At 53.4% G+C, this 18873-nt stretch overlaps 1 protein-coding gene across 3 annotated transcripts; it reads right to left on the bottom strand.

Annotated features, from left to right (window-relative positions):
* Positions 1-492: 492 nt before the first annotated feature.
* Positions 493-16342, bottom strand: SPATA3 (spermatogenesis associated 3). Of its 3 annotated transcripts, none has more exons than XM_082841057.1 (4): positions 16161-16342; positions 10072-10249; positions 7916-8059; positions 493-549 (listed from the first exon to the last, which is right to left on the bottom strand). In XM_082841057.1, the coding sequence occupies exons 1-3, from the start codon at positions 16339-16341 to the stop codon at positions 7954-7956; spliced, it is 465 nt and encodes a 154-aa protein (XP_082697183.1). In that variant the 5' UTR covers position 16342; the 3' UTR covers positions 493-549; positions 7916-7953. The 3 variants fall into 3 exon arrangements, with proteins under 3 accessions (XP_082697183.1, XP_082697184.1, XP_082697182.1); XM_082841058.1 differs by having other exon boundaries at positions 10072-10246; XM_082841056.1 differs by lacking the exon at positions 16161-16342 and adding an exon at positions 11745-13153 and having other exon boundaries at positions 10072-10246.
* Between the last annotated feature and the right edge of the window lie 2531 nt (positions 16343-18873).

The following is an 18873-nucleotide window of genomic DNA, read 5'->3' as shown; positions in this document are numbered from 1 at the left end:
TCTGATGTGTGTGTTCTGTTTCCTAGCGCTGCCCCAGCAGGATTCAGCTTCATTTGCTCCCAGTGGCCACTGCACCTGTATTCACGGTCCTCCCTTTTCTGTTTCACGTCTACTGGTGTTTCCTGGGGTCACCTTGAAGTAAGACCTCTGCCTCGGCCGCTCAGAAGCTAGATGTCCAAACCCACCAGGCAATGGCTGGGTGCAGCTAAGTCACCAGACAGACCACAAGGCTGCAAGCCCGGCCCGGAGTTATGTTAGGTATTGAATTAAGTTGTCTGATGTCTGCATTTATAGTGGGAGGATCTGAAATTGTTCTGTGAGCGTGTGCAGAGAAAGTTGCCCGCCTTGGGTGTGCGGCCGCCAACAGGAACAGCAGGATCCCACCCTGGCTTACCTGAGGCTCACAGAGTCACCCCCAAGTTTACCTCCCTACCCATTTGCCAAGGCCAACCTCTGTGTCTCTGGGTAGAATACACTAAAGAAACAATTCTTTTTTGTTTTGTTTTGTTTATTTTGGTGACAAGAGAGATCCTTGATGGAAAACTGGATCTGTAAGAAAAATAAGGACAGAGCCATGAGCTTAGACAATACTCTATGACCCCAGAATTCTGGTGGCTTTCCAGTTTTATAGCCTCAGGGTGAGGGTTTAACAGCTAAGATCCTCCTGTGGGAAAATAGGATTCAAATTTCTTCCATTCATCACATCCACTCTTCCTTTTGTCCGAACTCGGCCTCTCAAAGACTTTGTTTTTTCCCTTCAGGCTGTAAAAAGCTTTTGCAAAGTGTCTGGCATGAACTGGGTGCCTTCTGTTTCCTCTCCCTTCCCCCAGGGATCCCGGCAGCTAAGACGGAGCCTCGCTTCCCAAACGCCAGGCCACGGTGGTGAGTTTTACTACACTCAGTGCCCAAAAGGAGAGGGGAAGCAGCCCCTTGATTTTAGTGCTGCATCATTCATTGGTGGGATGCAGAGAGAGAGGCTCTCCAAGCTTTTGGGAAGAAAATTCTAGAAACATGTTTCCCTGGAGAGGAGGCTTTGCCAGTTTCATCAGATGGTTCTTCATGCTCTGGACTGAGAAGGACACCAAACTGCTTGTTTCCCTCCCAGACGGTCTAAGAACTGAGTCTACGAACTCATCCCTCCCCGTACCACCAACACATGCATGCACACTGACTCACAGCACCCTCAGGGTGGCTTTCAGGGGCTAAAGCCAGAGAGGTCCCAGGCCAACAGGTCTGCTTTGAAGTTCATCCTGCACAGGCTACCATATCACAGGCTACCATATCTTAAAACACACTGCTGGCTGCCCCCCCAAATCCACTCACACCCCTGCCTTCCTGGCGGGGGCCCCATTTGGGAGCATTGATGCTCCCCTCCTTTGTCCACTCTTGTCCATAGGGGCAGGGTGTGGAAGTAGATCTAGATTGGTCTAATCCAGTCATGAAAATTCACCCCCTCCATGCTATTAATTTGCTTAAGAAGGGGCATGAGGGATGTCCCTGGTGGTCCAGCGGTTAAGACTCAGTGCTCCCAATGAAGGGAGCCCGGGTTCGGTCCCTGGTCAGGGAACTAGATCCCGCATGCACGCCACAGCTAAGTTCCCACACGCCACAACTAAAGATCCTGCATGCTGCAATGAAGATCGTGCGTGCCACAACTAAGACCCGGCGCAGGAAAATAACTAAATAAATATTAAGAAAAAAAAGCAGGAGCATGAGACCCAATTCAGAGGCATGTCACCGCAATGAGGCGGCAAGTATACCAGGGGAGGGGGATCCTGGGAAGAGTTTCTTAACTCAAGAAGAGACACAAGAAGGAGGTGGCCTTTTCCCTGCTTCTGGTTGTCAGGGTGTGAGGATATAATTCTGGGGCTCCTCCAGCCATCTGCCCAGGAGGGGAACTAGTGCGCCCTCCGCTGAGGGTGTCAGAGCCGGAAGTTGGAAAAGTCCCCAGGTCTCTGATGACACTGTTGAGTTCGCCAGCCCTGACACTTCCTGACTGTTTTGTTATGTGAGATAATCTCCTTACTATAATTTTGAATTAGGTTTGCTGAAATTTGCAGCACCAAGTAATCGAACTGATAATCCACTTGTAAATCAAGTCTTAAAGTGCCTTGTGGCATTTGGAAACCTACCAATTCACCCTTTCATTTTACAACTGAATTAAAAAGAGAGACATCAGAGCAATACCATTGGTAGAAGCTTCCCAGTGTTTACTGGGAAGAACCTTAACCATGGGAGGTAGGTGAGTTTCATTCAATTGTCAAGCTAAGGAATTTTTCTCTTGAAGCAGTGAAAACCTTTTGCACTTGAAAGGGTCTGCATAGAGAGTGGTGGCTGAACACACAGGATGCCTGGGAAGGGGGACCTCAGTGAGCACCAGGGTTGGCCCATCTAGTCAAGAGGCCGTGAGACCTGAACCTGGGTGCTGGTTCGGGGTCCTCCCTTTGTTCACTGTACAAATGGGGATGGGTCCTGTTGCCAGGATGGGGAAACACAGGCCTGCCTGTCCACGTTCAGGGAACAGGAGAACAAGCAGAAAGGAGCTGCTGGGTCCTGATGATCAGAGGTCACAGCTCACCAGCTCCTCCCACTGAGATGCATCTCTGTTGCCTTTCCCTACCTGTGGACATTTTTGACCTGAGCCTACCTGTTCTCCTCACCTCTGGAAACCTCCTGGGATCCCATGTGCTCCCTAGACCCAGAGAAGACCCAGAGCAGGTGTCTTCTCTGCAGACACCTTCCTTTACTATCAGACTTCTCAACATTGGCTTGATTCCTGGCCCTCTGCTCTATCCATGCTCTCTCCCTATGTCAGCGATTGACCCTTATGTTTACAGCTAAGACCCGGCCTTTCCTGTGAGCTCCCTCTATGCCCCTGCCTACCTGACATCTCCACTTGGTTGTCCAACATCTCAAAACTAACAACAAAACAGAACTCTTGATTTTTATCCCCTCTTGCATGTTGATCCTCTGGCAATGACACCCCAAACTTGGAGTCATCCTTGAGGCTTCTCTTTTCCTCATTATTTCATCCAGTCTCTCAGCCAGACTTGCTGGTGCAACCCCCATAGTATAGCTGTTCACATTCCCCTCCACAGCCATCACCCTGGTCCAAGCACCATCTTCGCCTGCCTGAACCAGTGCAAGTGAGTCCTACCTGGTCGTTCCCCGGCCCCCCGCCCCTTCCCATTTTCTACCCAGCAGGCACTGTGGTTGTTTTGAAATCTAAACCAGCAGCTTGAGATACTCCCCTCTGAGGGGAGGATGAATGAGTTAATAAACGTAAAGCACCCAGAAGCGCGCCTGTGTAAGGACTTGCTATCGCTCTGTTTCAGGGGCTGCCCACCACCTCTAGAACACAATGGAAGCTCCAAGGGCCTGCCTGACCTTGGTCTCCCCAAAAGTGGCCTCCTGACCCCCCAACTCTAGCCATACTGGCGCCAGGATGGCCCCCAAACATGTTAAGAGTCCTTCCTGCCTCGGGGCTACTGGGTTTGCTGTTCCTGCTGCAAGAACACTCTTCCCCCAGATTTGCACAGTCTGCCTCCTTCTGCTACATGTGCCTCAGTTCAGAGAGGCCTTTGCAGACCAGCCTGGCTCCAGCAGCGGCCCCTCCTGGTCACCCCGCCCCTCTGCTCTTTATCAGATCAACTTTATATTTTTATTTCCTTGATAAAATTTACCACCAAATCAAGTGATCCTGTTTATTCACTGACTTGTCTGTGTCCACTAGAATGTAGGCTCCCAGGGAAGGGCTCCTTCCTGTCCTGGTACAAGGTAGGTGCCCAAGAAATATTTAATGAATGAATGCATTATTTAATTACCAAACACTCTCTCCCATCTGGACTCTGCCGCCTTCTAGCTTGGAAGTCAGATGTCTACATCTGAGTTATCACCTCTGCTCCCTTTGCCTGGGAGTCTTGGCTGGCTTAGATCCACAGACTTTACTAGACCTCAAAGTCTTAAGCTTAGCCTGGGTCTGTTGATGGACTTGGCCGTCCACTCACCACTGTGTCGTCACGTCTCACAGCACCTAGTGTGGTGCTGGGCACATGGTTGGTGCTGATACGTGACAGCCGAGGTGACCCACTCACATAGCTACACGGGGGGTATGTGGGGGACACTGGGGAGTCGGGGTGGGAAGTACCATGGCGACCAGTGTCTAGGAACGGCGGCTGAAACTTCTGGGCTTCCAGAAGATGCTTCCCTGACCCCTGCTGGTGGTGTCTTCATCAGACCCTCAGGCCCACAGCACACACTGAACGACATGGGAGGTGACACCGCAGCCTGGCCCTGGCACGTCTGGAAGAAGCGGGGGCCTGCACATCTTAAGCACCCGAATGCCAATTAGCATCGATCCCAACGCTGCTTCCAGAACAGTCTCCAGAGGAGCAATTTGACAAAAGCAGAGGGTCCCATGAGGAAAAGCTACCTCCTCAGAATCACCAGGCATGGGCTCTGGGGCTTGGGAAGGACCCTGTTTCAGGCCACTGCATGGAGCAGGGGTGCTGGCATAGTCTCCCTCTTCTCCAGGGAAACAAGGCGCCATGGGACAGAAGAGAGAGGGTCTGTCCTTGGGAGGACCCGCCTATCCTAACCCTGCATCAGGAAAGGGGCCTGCCCTAGGGAGACAGAGGAATCATCCCTCAGAGCAGAAGAAGCAGAGCTGCGTGAAGTCTGCACACTGCATGGTTTGTAAGTGATGTCAGTGATGCCAGGGCCCCAAAACAAGCCCCCCCCCCACCGCTGGCAACACACACACAGCTTTGGGGGATGGAGTGAAGACTGGATTCAGTCTCTGGGGAGCCTCTTTAACTTTGCAGACTCTCAGTTATTCCCGGGGAAATGACCTACGCCAGGCCCAGGGCAGGTTTCCATTCCAGTCCTCCCGCCCGCCACCCCCTGCCTCCTTCACTTCCCCTCCTCCGCCACTCTCTCCTCCCACCCCCCAGGGCTCAGGGCTGTGTGAACTACAGTGTGGGTGAGACACGCACCCCTCCCTCGTGGACACTGAGACACTTCGGGTGGCACTGGACACCGAGTTCAATAATGTGGAATCACGGCCCATTCCCGTTATCTTTCAACCCTCTGGTTAAAGAGGGTCTTAGCGTGGAGCTGGCCAGTGTTAACATCCAACCCTTGTCAACTATCTTTGAACACACAGGGCACTGACGCCAAAGCTGAGACTTCTTCAGGCACCCTATCAGCCAGAATTCCACGACATTTCGTTTTTATGGTATTTATATTTGCTGTGAGTCTTTTTTTTTTTTTTTTTTTTTTGCGATACGCGGGCCTCTCACTGTTGTGGCCCCTCCTGCTGTGGAGCACAGGCTCCGGATGCACAGGCCCCGGATGCACAGGCCCAGTGGCCATGGCTCATGGGCCCAGCCGCTCTGCAGCATGTGGAATCCTCCAGGACCGGGGCACGAACCCGCGTCCCCTGCATCAGCAGGCGGACTCCCAACCACTGCGCCACCAGGGAAGCCCTACTGTGAGTCTTTTTTATGGCAAAGGATAGGATTTTCCATTTATGGCCAGTTTGAAAATAAGTGCATTTAAGTTAAAAAGGAAGCTAATTTAAAGAAAATAAGTGATCGATCCCAAAACATAGCTTGACTATATTTTGACTTCTAGTTTACTATTCTCCCATCTACTAACATTAATGATTTTAGGTTTTAATAAAACTAGTGTTTGTGGGGATCATTTTGTAATGTATAGAAATATCGAATCACTATGTTGTACAGCGTAACTCGCACAGTATTGTAGGTTAATAATACTTCAAAAAATATATTAAAAAAAGGAATATTCCAGATTTCAAAGGTCAATAAAGTTTGGGGAATACTGAGTTAAAAAATAATGATGGTGATGTCGCTGCTATGTTGAGGGCCTGTCCTGTGCCAGGCCCTATGCTAAGTGTTTTCACATGCATTTTTTTTACCCAGTTCCCCCCGGCCCCAAGTGAGAGCTGTAGCATTATTATCTCCATTTAACAAGAAAATGAGGCATCAGGAGTTAAGGGAGTTGCCCAGGCCCCAGAGATACTGGGTGTTGAAGGGGGATCTGATCCCAAGGCTTCCTGCCTCTGGAACCCAAGCTCACACCAGTGGGCTCTGCTGGAAGGAGACTCTAAGCTCGGGCTTGAGCTCTAAGCTCTAAGCTCTAAGCTTGAGCCCAAGCTTGAGCTCTAAGCCCTAAGCTTGAGCTTGGGCGCCATCTTCACACTGCCAGTCGCCACCATCTACCCAACCTGTGACCAGGCCCTGCAGGGCTGTGCATCCCCTAGCTTGATCCTCACAACCATTGCCCTTGGAGGTAGCTGTTATTGTCCCCGCTTTAGAGATGCTACTGACTCTCACAGAAGTCAAGTAACGTGGCCCCGAACACCCAGCGACCAGGCAGCAGAGTCAAGGCTAGCACCTACGGCTCCAACTCCAAAACCAGCGTCTTTCCAACAACCACCACCTCCATGATGGTAACAGTAACAAGACTCCCCCAGCTGGCCAGCTCTCTGCCCTCCAAGCACCTTGTCTCATACTCGTCTCATACTCCCAACGATCTCAAGATCTTCCCTATGTACAGATGAGGAAACTGAGGATTTCAACTGCTGTGGAATTCTGTGAAGCTTAAGGTGCTTCTCTGCTCTTTCATGAATGTCCCAGGATCAGGCAGCAGAGCCCTTGAGGAGATGGTGAGCTCTCACTGGAGTTTATTTTCCGGGCTGGGCTTCTGAGTTACCTTGAGCCTCTATTCCCACCACACGCCCTGCTGTGGCTGCTGGAGGCCTGGGGTGGGTTGAAATGCTCCCATTACCCCCTGCCCCACCCCCATCACCATTTGTTAGGCATTCACCGCATGTGGACTTGACAATGGGGACAATTGGGGGTGCTCTCGGTACCCGCCCAGATCCCCTTTCTGGGCTGGCGCGTCCATCGCCCAGCTCCTGTGAATTATGAATGCTGGTTGCTAAAGGCTCAGAGCTGTCTCCTTCCTCAGGGACTTGTCCTCACCCAAATGGGAGCCGCTTTTTCACAAAGACATGTACGCCCCACCTCATCCTGTAGCCAATGACTGACTCACAGACGGGCATGAAAGGCCAACCCTCTGGGCTCACGGTGAGACCAACTCTGGTTGTCATTCACCTTCCAGAGCTCCCCAGGACGGGGCTAAGTGGACTTCAGCTGAGACCTTGTCCTTGCTCCACTCCTTCCCCTCCCTCTCTTGCCTCCCTCACTTTTTTTCCTCCACTAAATCCTGTGCACCCAAATCTCTGTCTCAGGCTCTGCTTCTAGGGAGCCCAGCCTGAGACAGGGCAGGATTGAAGATGTTGTGGAAGGCATGCTCCCTGCCCTCAAGGCTCTTGCAATACAGCGTGGAGACAGGCCACATGTGTACATAAAAATCATCTGCAGTATGGGATGGAATAGGTTGGAGAAAACAGTAATAACAAAGACGGGAGAAAGGCTCCACGGAACATGAAGTTCACGAAGGGTAGGTAGGGCTGGAAATGGTGTGACAGGCAGGGAGAAAGTTGGGAGGAAAGGCTCTGAGATGCATAGGGCCCTCTGCCCCCGCCTCTCCCATCTCCTCCTATCTGGTGTCCACGACTAGGGGAACCAACCCCAGGCCAGAGGAGAGGTGGGAAACTCTGTTTTGAAGATCCCACAATGGGTCTAGCATTGTCCACGAGTGTCCAGGGCTGCCTGAGAGAGATGTGCCAGTGGACCCTGAGGCCAGAAACAAGTCACTCAGTTCTCAAGATTCCCCTGAGAGGCCGGGGGCTTCGCCCACCCCTAGAGACCTCCTCCATTCAGAGAAGAGACAGACATTCCATCAGCCCTGTGCTGCAGGGATGGTGAGTTAGTGGGCTTCAGATTCACTCTGCAAAGGGCCGTGGGCACGAAGGGGGTCCACATACCTGCTGGGCCGCAGGCCTGGAGACTTGTTCACAAGGATTCAGTGATGTAGTAGGCAGCTCCTAGGGCTCCCAGAGCCACAGCAACAGTCCCAAGGGCTCGGAGCACGCAAGTTACGATGAGTGGAATGTTTACTTGCAGGTCTTCTGCAAAGCAAAGCAGAAAGCCCACAGGTTGGGGGGCAGCTGGGATTTAGTGCCTGTCTATATGCAGGGAAAAGTGGAAATTGTGGGGTCCCTCAGGATCACAGGAATGTCCATCTCCCCCTATGGCTCCTCCTCTCAAAGGAACACAACTCCCTGCACCCCTCCCAATAAAGCTCTACCACAGGACCCCCCAGGATCCGAGGATGGGCTGACCTGGGATGCCAGCTCCCCTGGACACTCAGAGAGAAGGTGACAAAGGTAGTCAAGGCTGCCGTGTGCCAGGCCCTGTGCTAAACACCTCACACCCAGTGTCCTCCTCAAGCTTCACAACCATCCTGTGAAGTAGTCCTACCATGTAGCTCTATTCTGGGGTTGAGGCTTCTGAGGAAACCACATACTACACCTACCACAAAGGTGGTGGAAAAGGAAAGTATATGATTATGCTATTAATTGTGAGAAGGCTTTCACAAGATGCAATATCCATTTGGACAAAAATCCTACTAAAGCAGGGATTCTTATCTAATGTGAATGTGTACTTAAAGCCCAGAGTCAACATTCCACTCCACAGAGAAATGTAAAGATTATGGAAGCAGGTGAAACTTGAGCAGAATTGGGACTGCATCCCAGCCAGGCTGGACTCTGTGCCTCCCCGTCACTTTCCTATTTCTGAGCCTTGCCTTGTGCCTTTTCCTCTCCTGGAAAGCTCTCCCTTTAAAATAGGCCATAGAGGATCCTAAAATCCTTTTAGATTCAGCTCAGTTACAACTGATACTACAACGTCTACCTGGACCCCAGCTCAGGAGTGAAGCTCTTTGAACATCTCCTATAGGACACGTATCACTTCCTGGCCTGCACATTAGTTTCTAAATGTACATATCTTAGCTTACCATGTGGACTGCACACTTTTTAAGGGTAAAGTTCCCTGTTTTGGTTTCCCTCCCAGTGCCTAGTATCCTTACGCAGAGTCGGTTTTACTACTTGTTGGTTTATGAATCCAGGGCACAACATGGCACTAAACGGACGGAAGCACTAAGTGTGTGGAAGGACAGCTGATCATGGTGGGTGGGGGGCAGGCCCTTCCTTGACTTACCAGGCAGTACAGTATTTTTACTCTGGCATGTTCTCCCAACACACCTGGGTATCTGTTTGCCTCTCTTCATATGCCTGAGAGATGGTGCTTTTCACGAACATACAAGAGAGCAGGTTTGGTGGGGCAGGGGCTGGGAAGAGGAGCCGGATGGGGATGGAGGACGGGTGGGCTCAGCTTCTGGGCTGGGAGATGCCTAGGCGGAAGGCCTCTTCTGTGGATATTTGTGAGACCTGAGTATAAGTGGAGCTGCCCTGGGGCCCAGAGCTGGGGTTAGGCGGAGGCCCTTCTCCAGCCCTTGCGCGTAGCCCTGCGCCACCGGAAAAGGTGAGGGACATCTTCAGTCCAGTTCCCTCAACAGGGGTCTTCCCACGAGAGGAAGTGGCGGCCACCTGGTGGCTTCGTGGGAGAGGAAAAGAAGGGCAGATGCTGCAGGCGATGCTGTGTGGGCCTCCGGGTCACGGACAGACCCCTGTGGGGCTGCCAGGAACAGCCCGAGACCCGCTGAAGGGGGTAGAGGTCTTCCTGGCACCAAGGGTTATGTGATTTACATCGTATTTATCTCTAAATTCCAGGGGGCGTTCATGTGCGGGTCAGGAGCCGGAAGCGTTGGGCTATGGCTCAGGCTGCGGAAGGAGCGACAGGGACTTTAGGACAGACTGCGGGGGAGTGTGCTGTGAGCAAGGAGGCTGCCTATGGAGCGACGGAAAATGAACCCCAAAGAAGCCATGCCCGGTAAGGAAGAAAGTCGTCACCTCTCCATGAAGGTGGGGTACCTGGGCCTGGGGCTAGTCAGAAAGGCCCGGGTGCCAACCCCCAGGACGTGGATTTCCTTTGGGCCTGGGAGTCCCGAGAGGAAGCAGTTACACACGACTGCTAATACACTGTGTGCCCCGAGGGCCCCGCCCCCCACGCGCCCTAGGACCTGTAGAAGGTGAGGAGGTTTGGGAATCCTCTCCCCGGCATGGTCGGCCAGGCCCGAGGCAGAAGGACATCGAAGATGCGGCTGTGGCACAGGCCCAGACGATGCCAGCAAGCAGAGCTGCCGGGACAAGCGGAACAGGAACAGCAGGCGCGCGGGCCCGCTCGCGTCACAGACCCTGCTGGACAGAGAAGGAGAGAGGTGAGGGGCCCACTGCCTGCGGGAGGTGTCCACACCAGGAGTGGCGTGTGCAGAGGAGAGAGGACCAACTGCATGGGGAACTAGTTGTCTTCTAGACTGGTGCTACCTGGGAATAATACGAAGAACACCGATGTAACAGCTGACACCTGTACAGTGTTCTATACGGCATTATCCATCTCATTCAATCATCAGAACAATCCTGTGAAAAGGAATGTGGTTATTCTCAGCTTACAGATATGGAAACCGAGGCTCAAAGAATAGAAGAGACGTGCTCTGATAGCAAGGAGATGGAAGAAGTGGGCTTCAACGCAGGATTTCTAACTCAATTCTGTGCTCTTTCCGTGGAATTCACAGGAAGGGACGGCAGCAGGTGACTGTCCATCCTAGAAGAAGTGGCACTGAGATTCCTGCAACTGGAGCGGTCACGTTCCATTTCTCTGGGGCTCTCGGATTCAACCAGAAGACAACTGCTACTCCAGTGGACAGTCTTTGAAATACTTCCCCAAGCTCACCTCCCATTGCTGTCCTGGGCTGTGGGTCCCAGAGGAACGTGGAGAGGTAATAATTGATTTTGCCTCTGTGCGTTCCCTCGACACGCTCCAATGCTCATTTGGACCCTGGCTACCCAAGAAGATGGGGGGCCGCTTTCCATTGGACAGCCGTTCCATTTTCAGAGAGAGCTAACTGTTGGATTTTTTTTAACGCTGAGCAGAAATCTGCCTTCTCCAGTGTTTTCCAAGGGTAAGTCGCCAGATTTAGCAAATAAAAATACAGGACGCCCGTGCAATATTCATAACACACTTCTTATACTAAAAATTATGTGTTGCTTGTCTGAGATTCAAATTTGACTGGGTGGCCTGTATTTTATCTGGCAACCCTATCCAGGGACCCTTAGTCAGACATCTGAGGACAACATGGAACAAATCTACTCACACCTTCCAGCTGACAGACATATCCTCCAATTCCCTCAACCGGCTCTCATACACCAGAAGGTTCTTGCCTCCCCGCCACCCTTCTCATCCCCCCAACCTGGACTATCTTCCTTGGACTAGATCGCTGGGCATCTTTTACAGCACACAAGTGGCCTGATGAGGACAGAGTAAAGCGGTATGACCGCCTCCCTTGTCCTTAACTGTATTCTTGTACTAATGCAGCCTTGGTGTTTATTTCTTAGCAGCCACGTGGTACTTCTGACTCCCAGTGAGCTAGGATTACCACCGAGCCACGCTGAATGTTAATATGTTTGCGTGGCTGTCTTCAGAGAGACTCGGTGTGGTGAGGAATGACAAAACCCAGGAATCCTGGTCTCCTGGGTAAAAAAACAAAACCCAAACCCCTCGCACTCCCCACGCACCGTTCCAGAACACGCGTTAGCCATGCATCAGTACCCAAAAAGAAAAGTGTCAGCCTCTGGGGCAGCCCTGGGACTCCATCAGCAGGAAGGCTAGAACCACTCAGGCAGGCAGGCTGCCCACCTGTTTTGCTGGATCGAGGGGATGCTTTTGTGCCAGTGTCCGGAGACGCGACGCCCCGAGCCCAGCGGCTGACTTCGGGAGCTGGGAGAGCCTGGGGCACGGGCTGCGGGGGGATGGATTCACTGCTGGGCTGTGAGGTGACTCCAGAGCTGGGCGGCGGCGTGGTCGGGGTGCTGGGCGGCGGCCGGGTGGGCGGGGGGCTGGGCGGCTGCGGGCTGGATCCGGTGCCTTCGGAGCTGGCGTGCTGGGAGGCGGAGCCTCGGCGCCTGGCCTTCGACTTCTGCCCCTTGCCCTTTTTCATGGTGGGTCCTCCTCACCTAAACGTGCACCTACGTGGATCTGCCTAATCTCCTGACTCCCTCCCCGAGGGGCCGTGTGCCCCTGCCCTGCGGGGAGGCTCTGGCTTCCGTCTGAGCCCAGGGCCCACAGGAAAGGGTCACCCACACCCCTCCTGTGAGGTCACAAAAGCCAGGGTGGCTCCCACGGCAGGGTGCTGGGGACAGTCTTCTCTGCCGACACCAGCCTGCTGTCCTCCCTCCTCCTCGGTTCCTGCGGGTGGGTGAAGAGCAGCTGCCGTGCCCCTCACGGACCTGGGCACCTGGCGAACGCTGGCCTCGGGGCCCGTGGAAACTTGGACGCCCACGATTCTGTCCCCCGAGCGCCTCTTTCAGGCACCTGCTTGCTGGTGTGTTCCTGGGTCCCTGTGTGCTGTTCCTCTTTAAGACACCCTGGCTGTGATGCTCGCTCTGTCACTGGTTTTCACATACCCCCCAAAGCAAACAAACGGACAAACAAACAACTTCACCATGCATTTTGTGAGTTTTAACTAAAGATCTGGGGGTCCGTGGAAGGCCCGCAGCCTTCTGCTATGTCAGTTGTCTCCCCCCCAAGATTATCCTATACGGAGCGGCTTCCCCCTTCTCCCAAAGCCGGCCCTCCCCGCTATGGGAAAGGGCTGGGGGGGTTCCCCAACTTTGATAAGAACCATCGCAACTGGCAAAAGAATTTCCCCTAAAAACACAACAGCTGTTTGGAAAACTAAACTTCTGAAACTCACTACACTGACAACTGGCAGACCACCTCTCAAACTCCCAACTTGTCCTGACAATTAGGGGACTGTGACTCTTCCTCGAAGTTAACAATGTAATTTTCATTTTAGGAAAGAACAGGAAATAGCACTTTAGAAAGACAACCTTAAACTGCACACTTTGACTGCAATGTAGAACGTGTTCACATTAGGAGACTCCGCCTCCAACATTAATGCACCACTAGGTGGTTGAGGTTTCGACTGAACCCCTGGAATCTGGGGACTCATACGCTTGCCCCAGCATACGGTTTAGGGCAGACCTACCTAGGAGGAGCCCTCACATAAGGCCAGACCTGACATGAGACATAAAATGGACAGGATGTATTTTTTTTTTTTGCGGTACGCGGTCCTCTCACTGCTGTGGCCTCTCCCGCTGCGGAGCACAGGCTCCAGACGCGCAGGCTCAGCGGCCATGGCTCACGGGCCCAGCCGCTTCGCAGCATGTGGGATCTTCCCGGACCAGGGCACGAACCCGTGTCCCCTGCATCGGCAGGCGGACTCTCAACCACTGCGCCACCAGGGAAGCCCGACAGGACGTATTTTAAGGATTATAGAGCCTGAAAAGACCTTAATGATTCTTTTTTGCAGAAGAGAAACTGAGGTTCAGAGAAGTTAAATTACCTTCCCAAGGTCACACAGCTGGTTGGAGGCATCGACAAGGCTAAAGTCCCATTCAGGGCTCTTTCATTTCATGACTCCAGAAGGCAATAGGGAGTCAGATAATGATTCAGGCCTTAAAATTGATGAATTTTAAAACCCCTTGATAGGACTGAAGAAAACAAAGGCATGAAGGATTAGAAAGGAAAGGAAGCTCAGATCAAAGAAGGTGGATTGAATTTGGTTGACCCTTGGCGTGTGGATGTTCACGGAACAAGTGAGTCTACAAGAAGGTGGTGATTCCCTGAAGTTGAGAGCAATGGATCCCTCGGTGGGGGATTCAGTTTTGAATCAGAGAGACTGGAAACCTCAGTCAGGAACCCTGTCCAGATTTAGCAGACAGGTCAGGAACTCCTAAGGCATTTATGTCTGCAAAATTCGATTTTCAGGCACCAACGGGCTTTTGACTGAGGGCTGCAACCTGGTTTAAACCAGGGTTTCTCAACCTCAGCCCTATTGACATTTTGGGTCAGATAATTCTTTCTTGTGAGGCCATCCTTCACTGGAATTGGTTTAGTAGCGTCCCTGGCCTCTGCCCACTAGATGACAGTAGCAACTATCCCTCCCCCGAAGTTGCGACAACCCAAAATGTCTACTGACATTGCTAAATGTCCCCAGGATGTTGTGTGCTTGTGTGTGTGTGTATGTGTGTGTGTGTGTGTGAGAGAGAGAGAGAGAGAGAGAGAGAGAGAGAGAGAAATTGCCCCATTGAGAACCACTGGTTTAAATGAATTAGAGAGGGGCAGACATATATGGGTAGGATTTCCTGGTACCAATGAAAGAAACATTCCATTTCACACCAAGGAGCCAAACAGGACACAGATAACAAATCCTTGTTCCCCGGGAGAGCGATGAAGGAAACAAAGAGGGTCAGGCTTCAGGAGAAGTGGGGAGTTTTTCCATGACAGTGGAGAAGATAGCAAGCGTGATCCCAAGAAGCAGAGAGACGGCACTTGTGGAGTGAGAGGTTGTCCCAGAAGGATGAGGAAGAATGGCACTGCAATAGTTTTAGCTAAAATATTTTCCCCTCTGCCTTCTGACTTGAGCGCACGTTTCAAGCCCGGAAGTCTGACACCTCCATAACATGGTCACGGCGCGCTGTCCCGGGCTTATCGGCCACCTTGCTGCTACCGTGTCCGGCTCCAGCCGACTGAGAGCACCAGAGGTCTGGTGAACATGCCTCACTTTCCTGCATTTGTGGAAGCCCTTTCCTCTCCATCAAGCCCCTCTCCCTCTCTGTCATAACACTTCCCATCATCAAGATTCACCTCAAGTGGACCCATCTCCTCATAAAAAGCCTTTCTGTAGGTCCCCAACTGGAAGCAATCTCTCCCTCTCTGGGCCCCAGATCACATCCTACGTGGGGTTAGAATGATTCCTACCCTCGTCTTGTCTAGGGCCAAAGTCCAGCGAAGGGGCCCAATGCAGTCTGCTTGAAGGTGACGGTGGGAGGCCGAGGAACACGGGGAATCGTTGAAGGCAGGCTGGATGTGGCCGAGGGGGGACAAGGCACCTTGGAGCTGCATCACGAGCGGCTTGTTTGCAAAGACGGCCTGGGATTTTCTGGACTTGCCTGAGGATCATGGTGGGAACAGCCCCCAGGCATGGGGCTTTCTGAAGCAGGAAAGCCAGCCATGGGAAGACCTTGTGGACTATTTAGGAGAGCGAGAAGAATGAGTCTGAAGGGCTCAAAGTTAGGTAGTCAGGATGCGGGCCTGACCAGAGGGTCCCTGGTAGTTCTCGCCCTCTGGGTGCGTCTTGGGCACCCAGAGCAAGCAGTCACCGTTTGTCCTGAAACTAGCATCTTAGATCTGGATGGTACCGCAGACAGTAATGACCCTTCACGTGTCAGAAGGGCAGCTAATCGGCGGAGGAGACAACGTGCTCTGGTCACCAGCAGAAGGGCGTCAGAGCCTCCCGGGAGCGGGCTGTGGGCTACCGAGCCCAGAGCACCTCCTTCTTCCCAACTGTTGCCCCTGGAAGGGCTCTGGGCAGCAGAGGCACTTGGTGCTCATTTAGGAGCTGGCCGGTGGCCCAGGGCCCTCAGACCCACAGATTAACCCGCTGGGGCCACAGGCCTGGATTCCTTGATAGGAAGGGTTTCAAGGGCTGTGGCTAAGAATCCTGCCTTGGGGGCGAGGCGCGCGGGGGACCGGGGCTACTCCAACACAGCGCCTTCCTTAGAGGGTTGTGAGGATTAGTCGTGAAAAGCCCTTAGGACAGCGCCTGGCTCAATATAGGCATGTTTTTTACGGTAGTTGCGATTCCTTGGAGGAGACTAAGGAACCAGGCAAGGAATAGTGGACGTGGAGAGGAGGGGGCGGGGCCGGGAACTACACACTCCCGAATCTGGACCTTAGAAAAGCTTGATTGGGAGCAGTGGGCAAGGCGGAAGGGAGTCGGGTGGATTGGTGGGAGCTTTAAGTACACATGAAGTGAATTCGAACATTTTTGACCCGAGATTACCCCGGCGAGACACCTGGGGCGAGAAATCTAGTTCATATTTACCAAAAACGGAGTTACGTGGAGGCGTTAGGAGAGGGACTGTGACACGGGGGATTTGTCTACTACTTGGGACCAGCAAGGTCAGGGAACTCCCTCTGCATTAGTTTCCCACCCGGGGACGCCCGTGGCAACCTGGCGTTCCGGGCCCCCGCCCTCGGGCCCCTCACCATCCGTCTGGGTCGCCCGATCCACTAGGGGGACGCAGCCAGGCGACGCGCCTTTGTGCGCTCCGCTGGCGGTCAGCTGGAGGTCCAGGGTGCCCTCGGGGCGGCTGGGGCAGAACACGGCCGTGTGCACCTCCTCGGAGGCGCTGTGCGGGGCAAAGGCGCTGCGGAGCAGGGTCTCCATGCGGCGGCGCGCCTCGGCTGCCTCGTCGCGCCGGGGCTGCACGACGATCCCGACGAGCGCGGCGGGCGGCGGCCCTGGTCGCGCACCTGCTGCAGGAGCAGCTGCAGCCGCGGCAGCTGAGAGCGCAGCGCGGAAGCGCGGCGCGACACCAGGAGCAGCCGCGCGCGGGGCGAGGGCTCCGCCGGCGGCTGCCTAAGGTCTTGACAGCCCGACGCCGCGTCTTCCGCCAGCCCGGAGCCGGAGCCGCAGCCCGAGCCGCCTCACGCTTGCGCTCTTGCGAGTCCCTAGGCTTGCGCCGGTCGCAGGGCTGCTTCTGCGTGCAGCGCTTGGACTTGGCGGCCGGGCAATCGGCGCACCTCCGCGAACTGTCTCCGGAGCGCTTGAGCCGCCGCCTGGCTCAGATGCTGGAGCTGCTATGGCCGCTCGTGGCTCGGATGGATGAGGGCCGAGAGGGCTGATCGGTCGGGCCCTGCTCCAGAATGTTCTGCAGCGTCACACAGCACTCATCCTGCTTCCAGAGCTCGCCCAGCAGCACTACCTGGCCGTGGCCCTCGATGGACTGAACGAGGGCCTGTTGCTGCGGCTCGGCCTTCCCGTCCCCCGGGGCCCTGGAGGGCTGGGCCCCGGGCTCCATGTCCGGTCCGGCTCTCTTGCCCCTCTGGGCCGGGGCCTCCGATGGCCAAGGGAAAAGCTGCCCTTCCCTGGAGGATGTCACAGTACCCCTGCGCCCTACCTCTTCCTGTCGTGACCAAGGGCCTCTGCCCCCTATTCTTTGGAAATCTTCCAACACAGGGAAGCTGCTAGTTTCGCTATCATTTTGTATGTCTTTGGTGTCAAAAGGACAAATCCCTTTATTCCAGGGATGGATCATTGTGCCCAAGCCTCCAAGTAAAATGGATTTTTGGGCACTCAGGGCATTTAAGAAGCGGGGGGCCCGGATGCTCACTGCGCCTGGAAAGTTTGAATGGCAGTGAGGAACAGAGAGGCTGGTTCTAGGTGGCTGCACCCTAGGAGGGAGGCCTGGCTGCTGTCTGGGTGATCTGGGAGCCAGAGTCCTGAGCTGTTATACACTAATGGGGCTGCAAGAGATGCTTAGGGGGGTCCCCTCAGTTCCAGCCTTCTCTGGGTATGCATTTGAGAAACTCAGTCTTTCCTGCCTCTGTTTCTCCTTTACACCTCACACAGAACACTTCACCGCCACTTCTGGCCACCAAATGTGTGGGTTCCCCCCCCCAGACAATTCTGTATTCTACAATTTTACTCAGTTCTGACACTATCCACCTGGAGGAAGTGTAAAGTCTCACAGGTTAAGGGTGCTGTCCCACAAGACGGCCCCCCTGCTTCCCCCATGCTGATCCCAAGTCCAGGTTATTACCTGTGCTTCTGACTGATCAGCTGTAAACAGGGGGCTCCCATGACCCCCTCCTCAGGTTTGATTAATTTGCTTGATTGGCCCACAGAGCTCAGGAAAACAGTTTACCAGTTTATGACAAAGGGATATGATAAAGGATACAGATGAACACCCAGCTGGAGGAGATGTATGGGGCGAAGTGTGCGTGGAGGGGTGTGGAGCTTCTGTGCCCTCTCAGGGTGCACCACTCTCCCCGCACTTGTGTTTACCAACCGGGAAACTCTCCAAATGCCATACTGTTTGGGGTTTGGGGAAGGCCTCCTCACGCAGGCAAAATCAATTATTAACTCCATTTCCAGCCCGTCTGCCCTCTCTGGAGAATGGGGGATGGGGCTGAATATTCCAAGCTTCTAATCATGGCTGGTCTTTCTGGTGACCAGCTCCCATCCACAAGCCCACCCAGAGTGGCCTCATTAGAACAAAAGAAACTCCCATCATCCAGGAAATTCCAAGGGATCTAGAAGCTCAGTCCCAGGAACCAGGGTCGAAGACCAAATATTTGAACAAGAGATACTCCTACTGTTCTTATATATATGTGTATATATATATATATATATATATATATATATTCTGTTATCTCACAGGGCACCAGAGGTCTGTCAAAGTGCCAGGAAGACAAAACAAAACAGAACAAAAAGCATAAAAACTCCTTATCTGCCTAGCACATGAGGTGAGCAAAGAGAGCCTGGGGGAGGGAGGACCGAGGTACCCAGGACAGCCGCAGTGACTGGGAACTCAATGGTGGGGAAAATTTTTCCATTTATTATTTTTTTTGAATGAACTTTACCAGGTTGCTTAAAATGGTTTTGAAAAGCATAAAGATTAAAGACTCTGAACAGCAAGCTGCCAATCAGAAAACTCAGCTGGAATCCTGCTAAAGGCTCCGGAAGCCCCAGGCCAGGTAGCCTCGGGAGGACTAGGTGAAGCTAGAAGCCCCCCACAGCTTTGCAGAAGCAGGTTGGACGGTGCTGGGGGGACTCTTTCTTTCTCCATCCTGGTTTTTCAGCCTTGGCCCAAAGAGACCCAGATCACCCTCCATCTGGACAGTGTCGATGAGAACATTCCAGCCCACTTCCCTTTCCTCAGTGAATCTGAGCAGTCAGAGTCAGGAATTTATTGGG

Source organism: Leucopleurus acutus, assembly GCF_964270905.1.
Source record: "Leucopleurus acutus genome assembly, chromosome: 6".
Lineage (NCBI taxonomy): Eukaryota > Metazoa > Chordata > Mammalia > Artiodactyla > Delphinidae > Leucopleurus > Leucopleurus acutus.
Note: the sequence above shows the minus strand (reverse complement) of the source record. Positions and strands in the feature narration are given on the sequence as shown.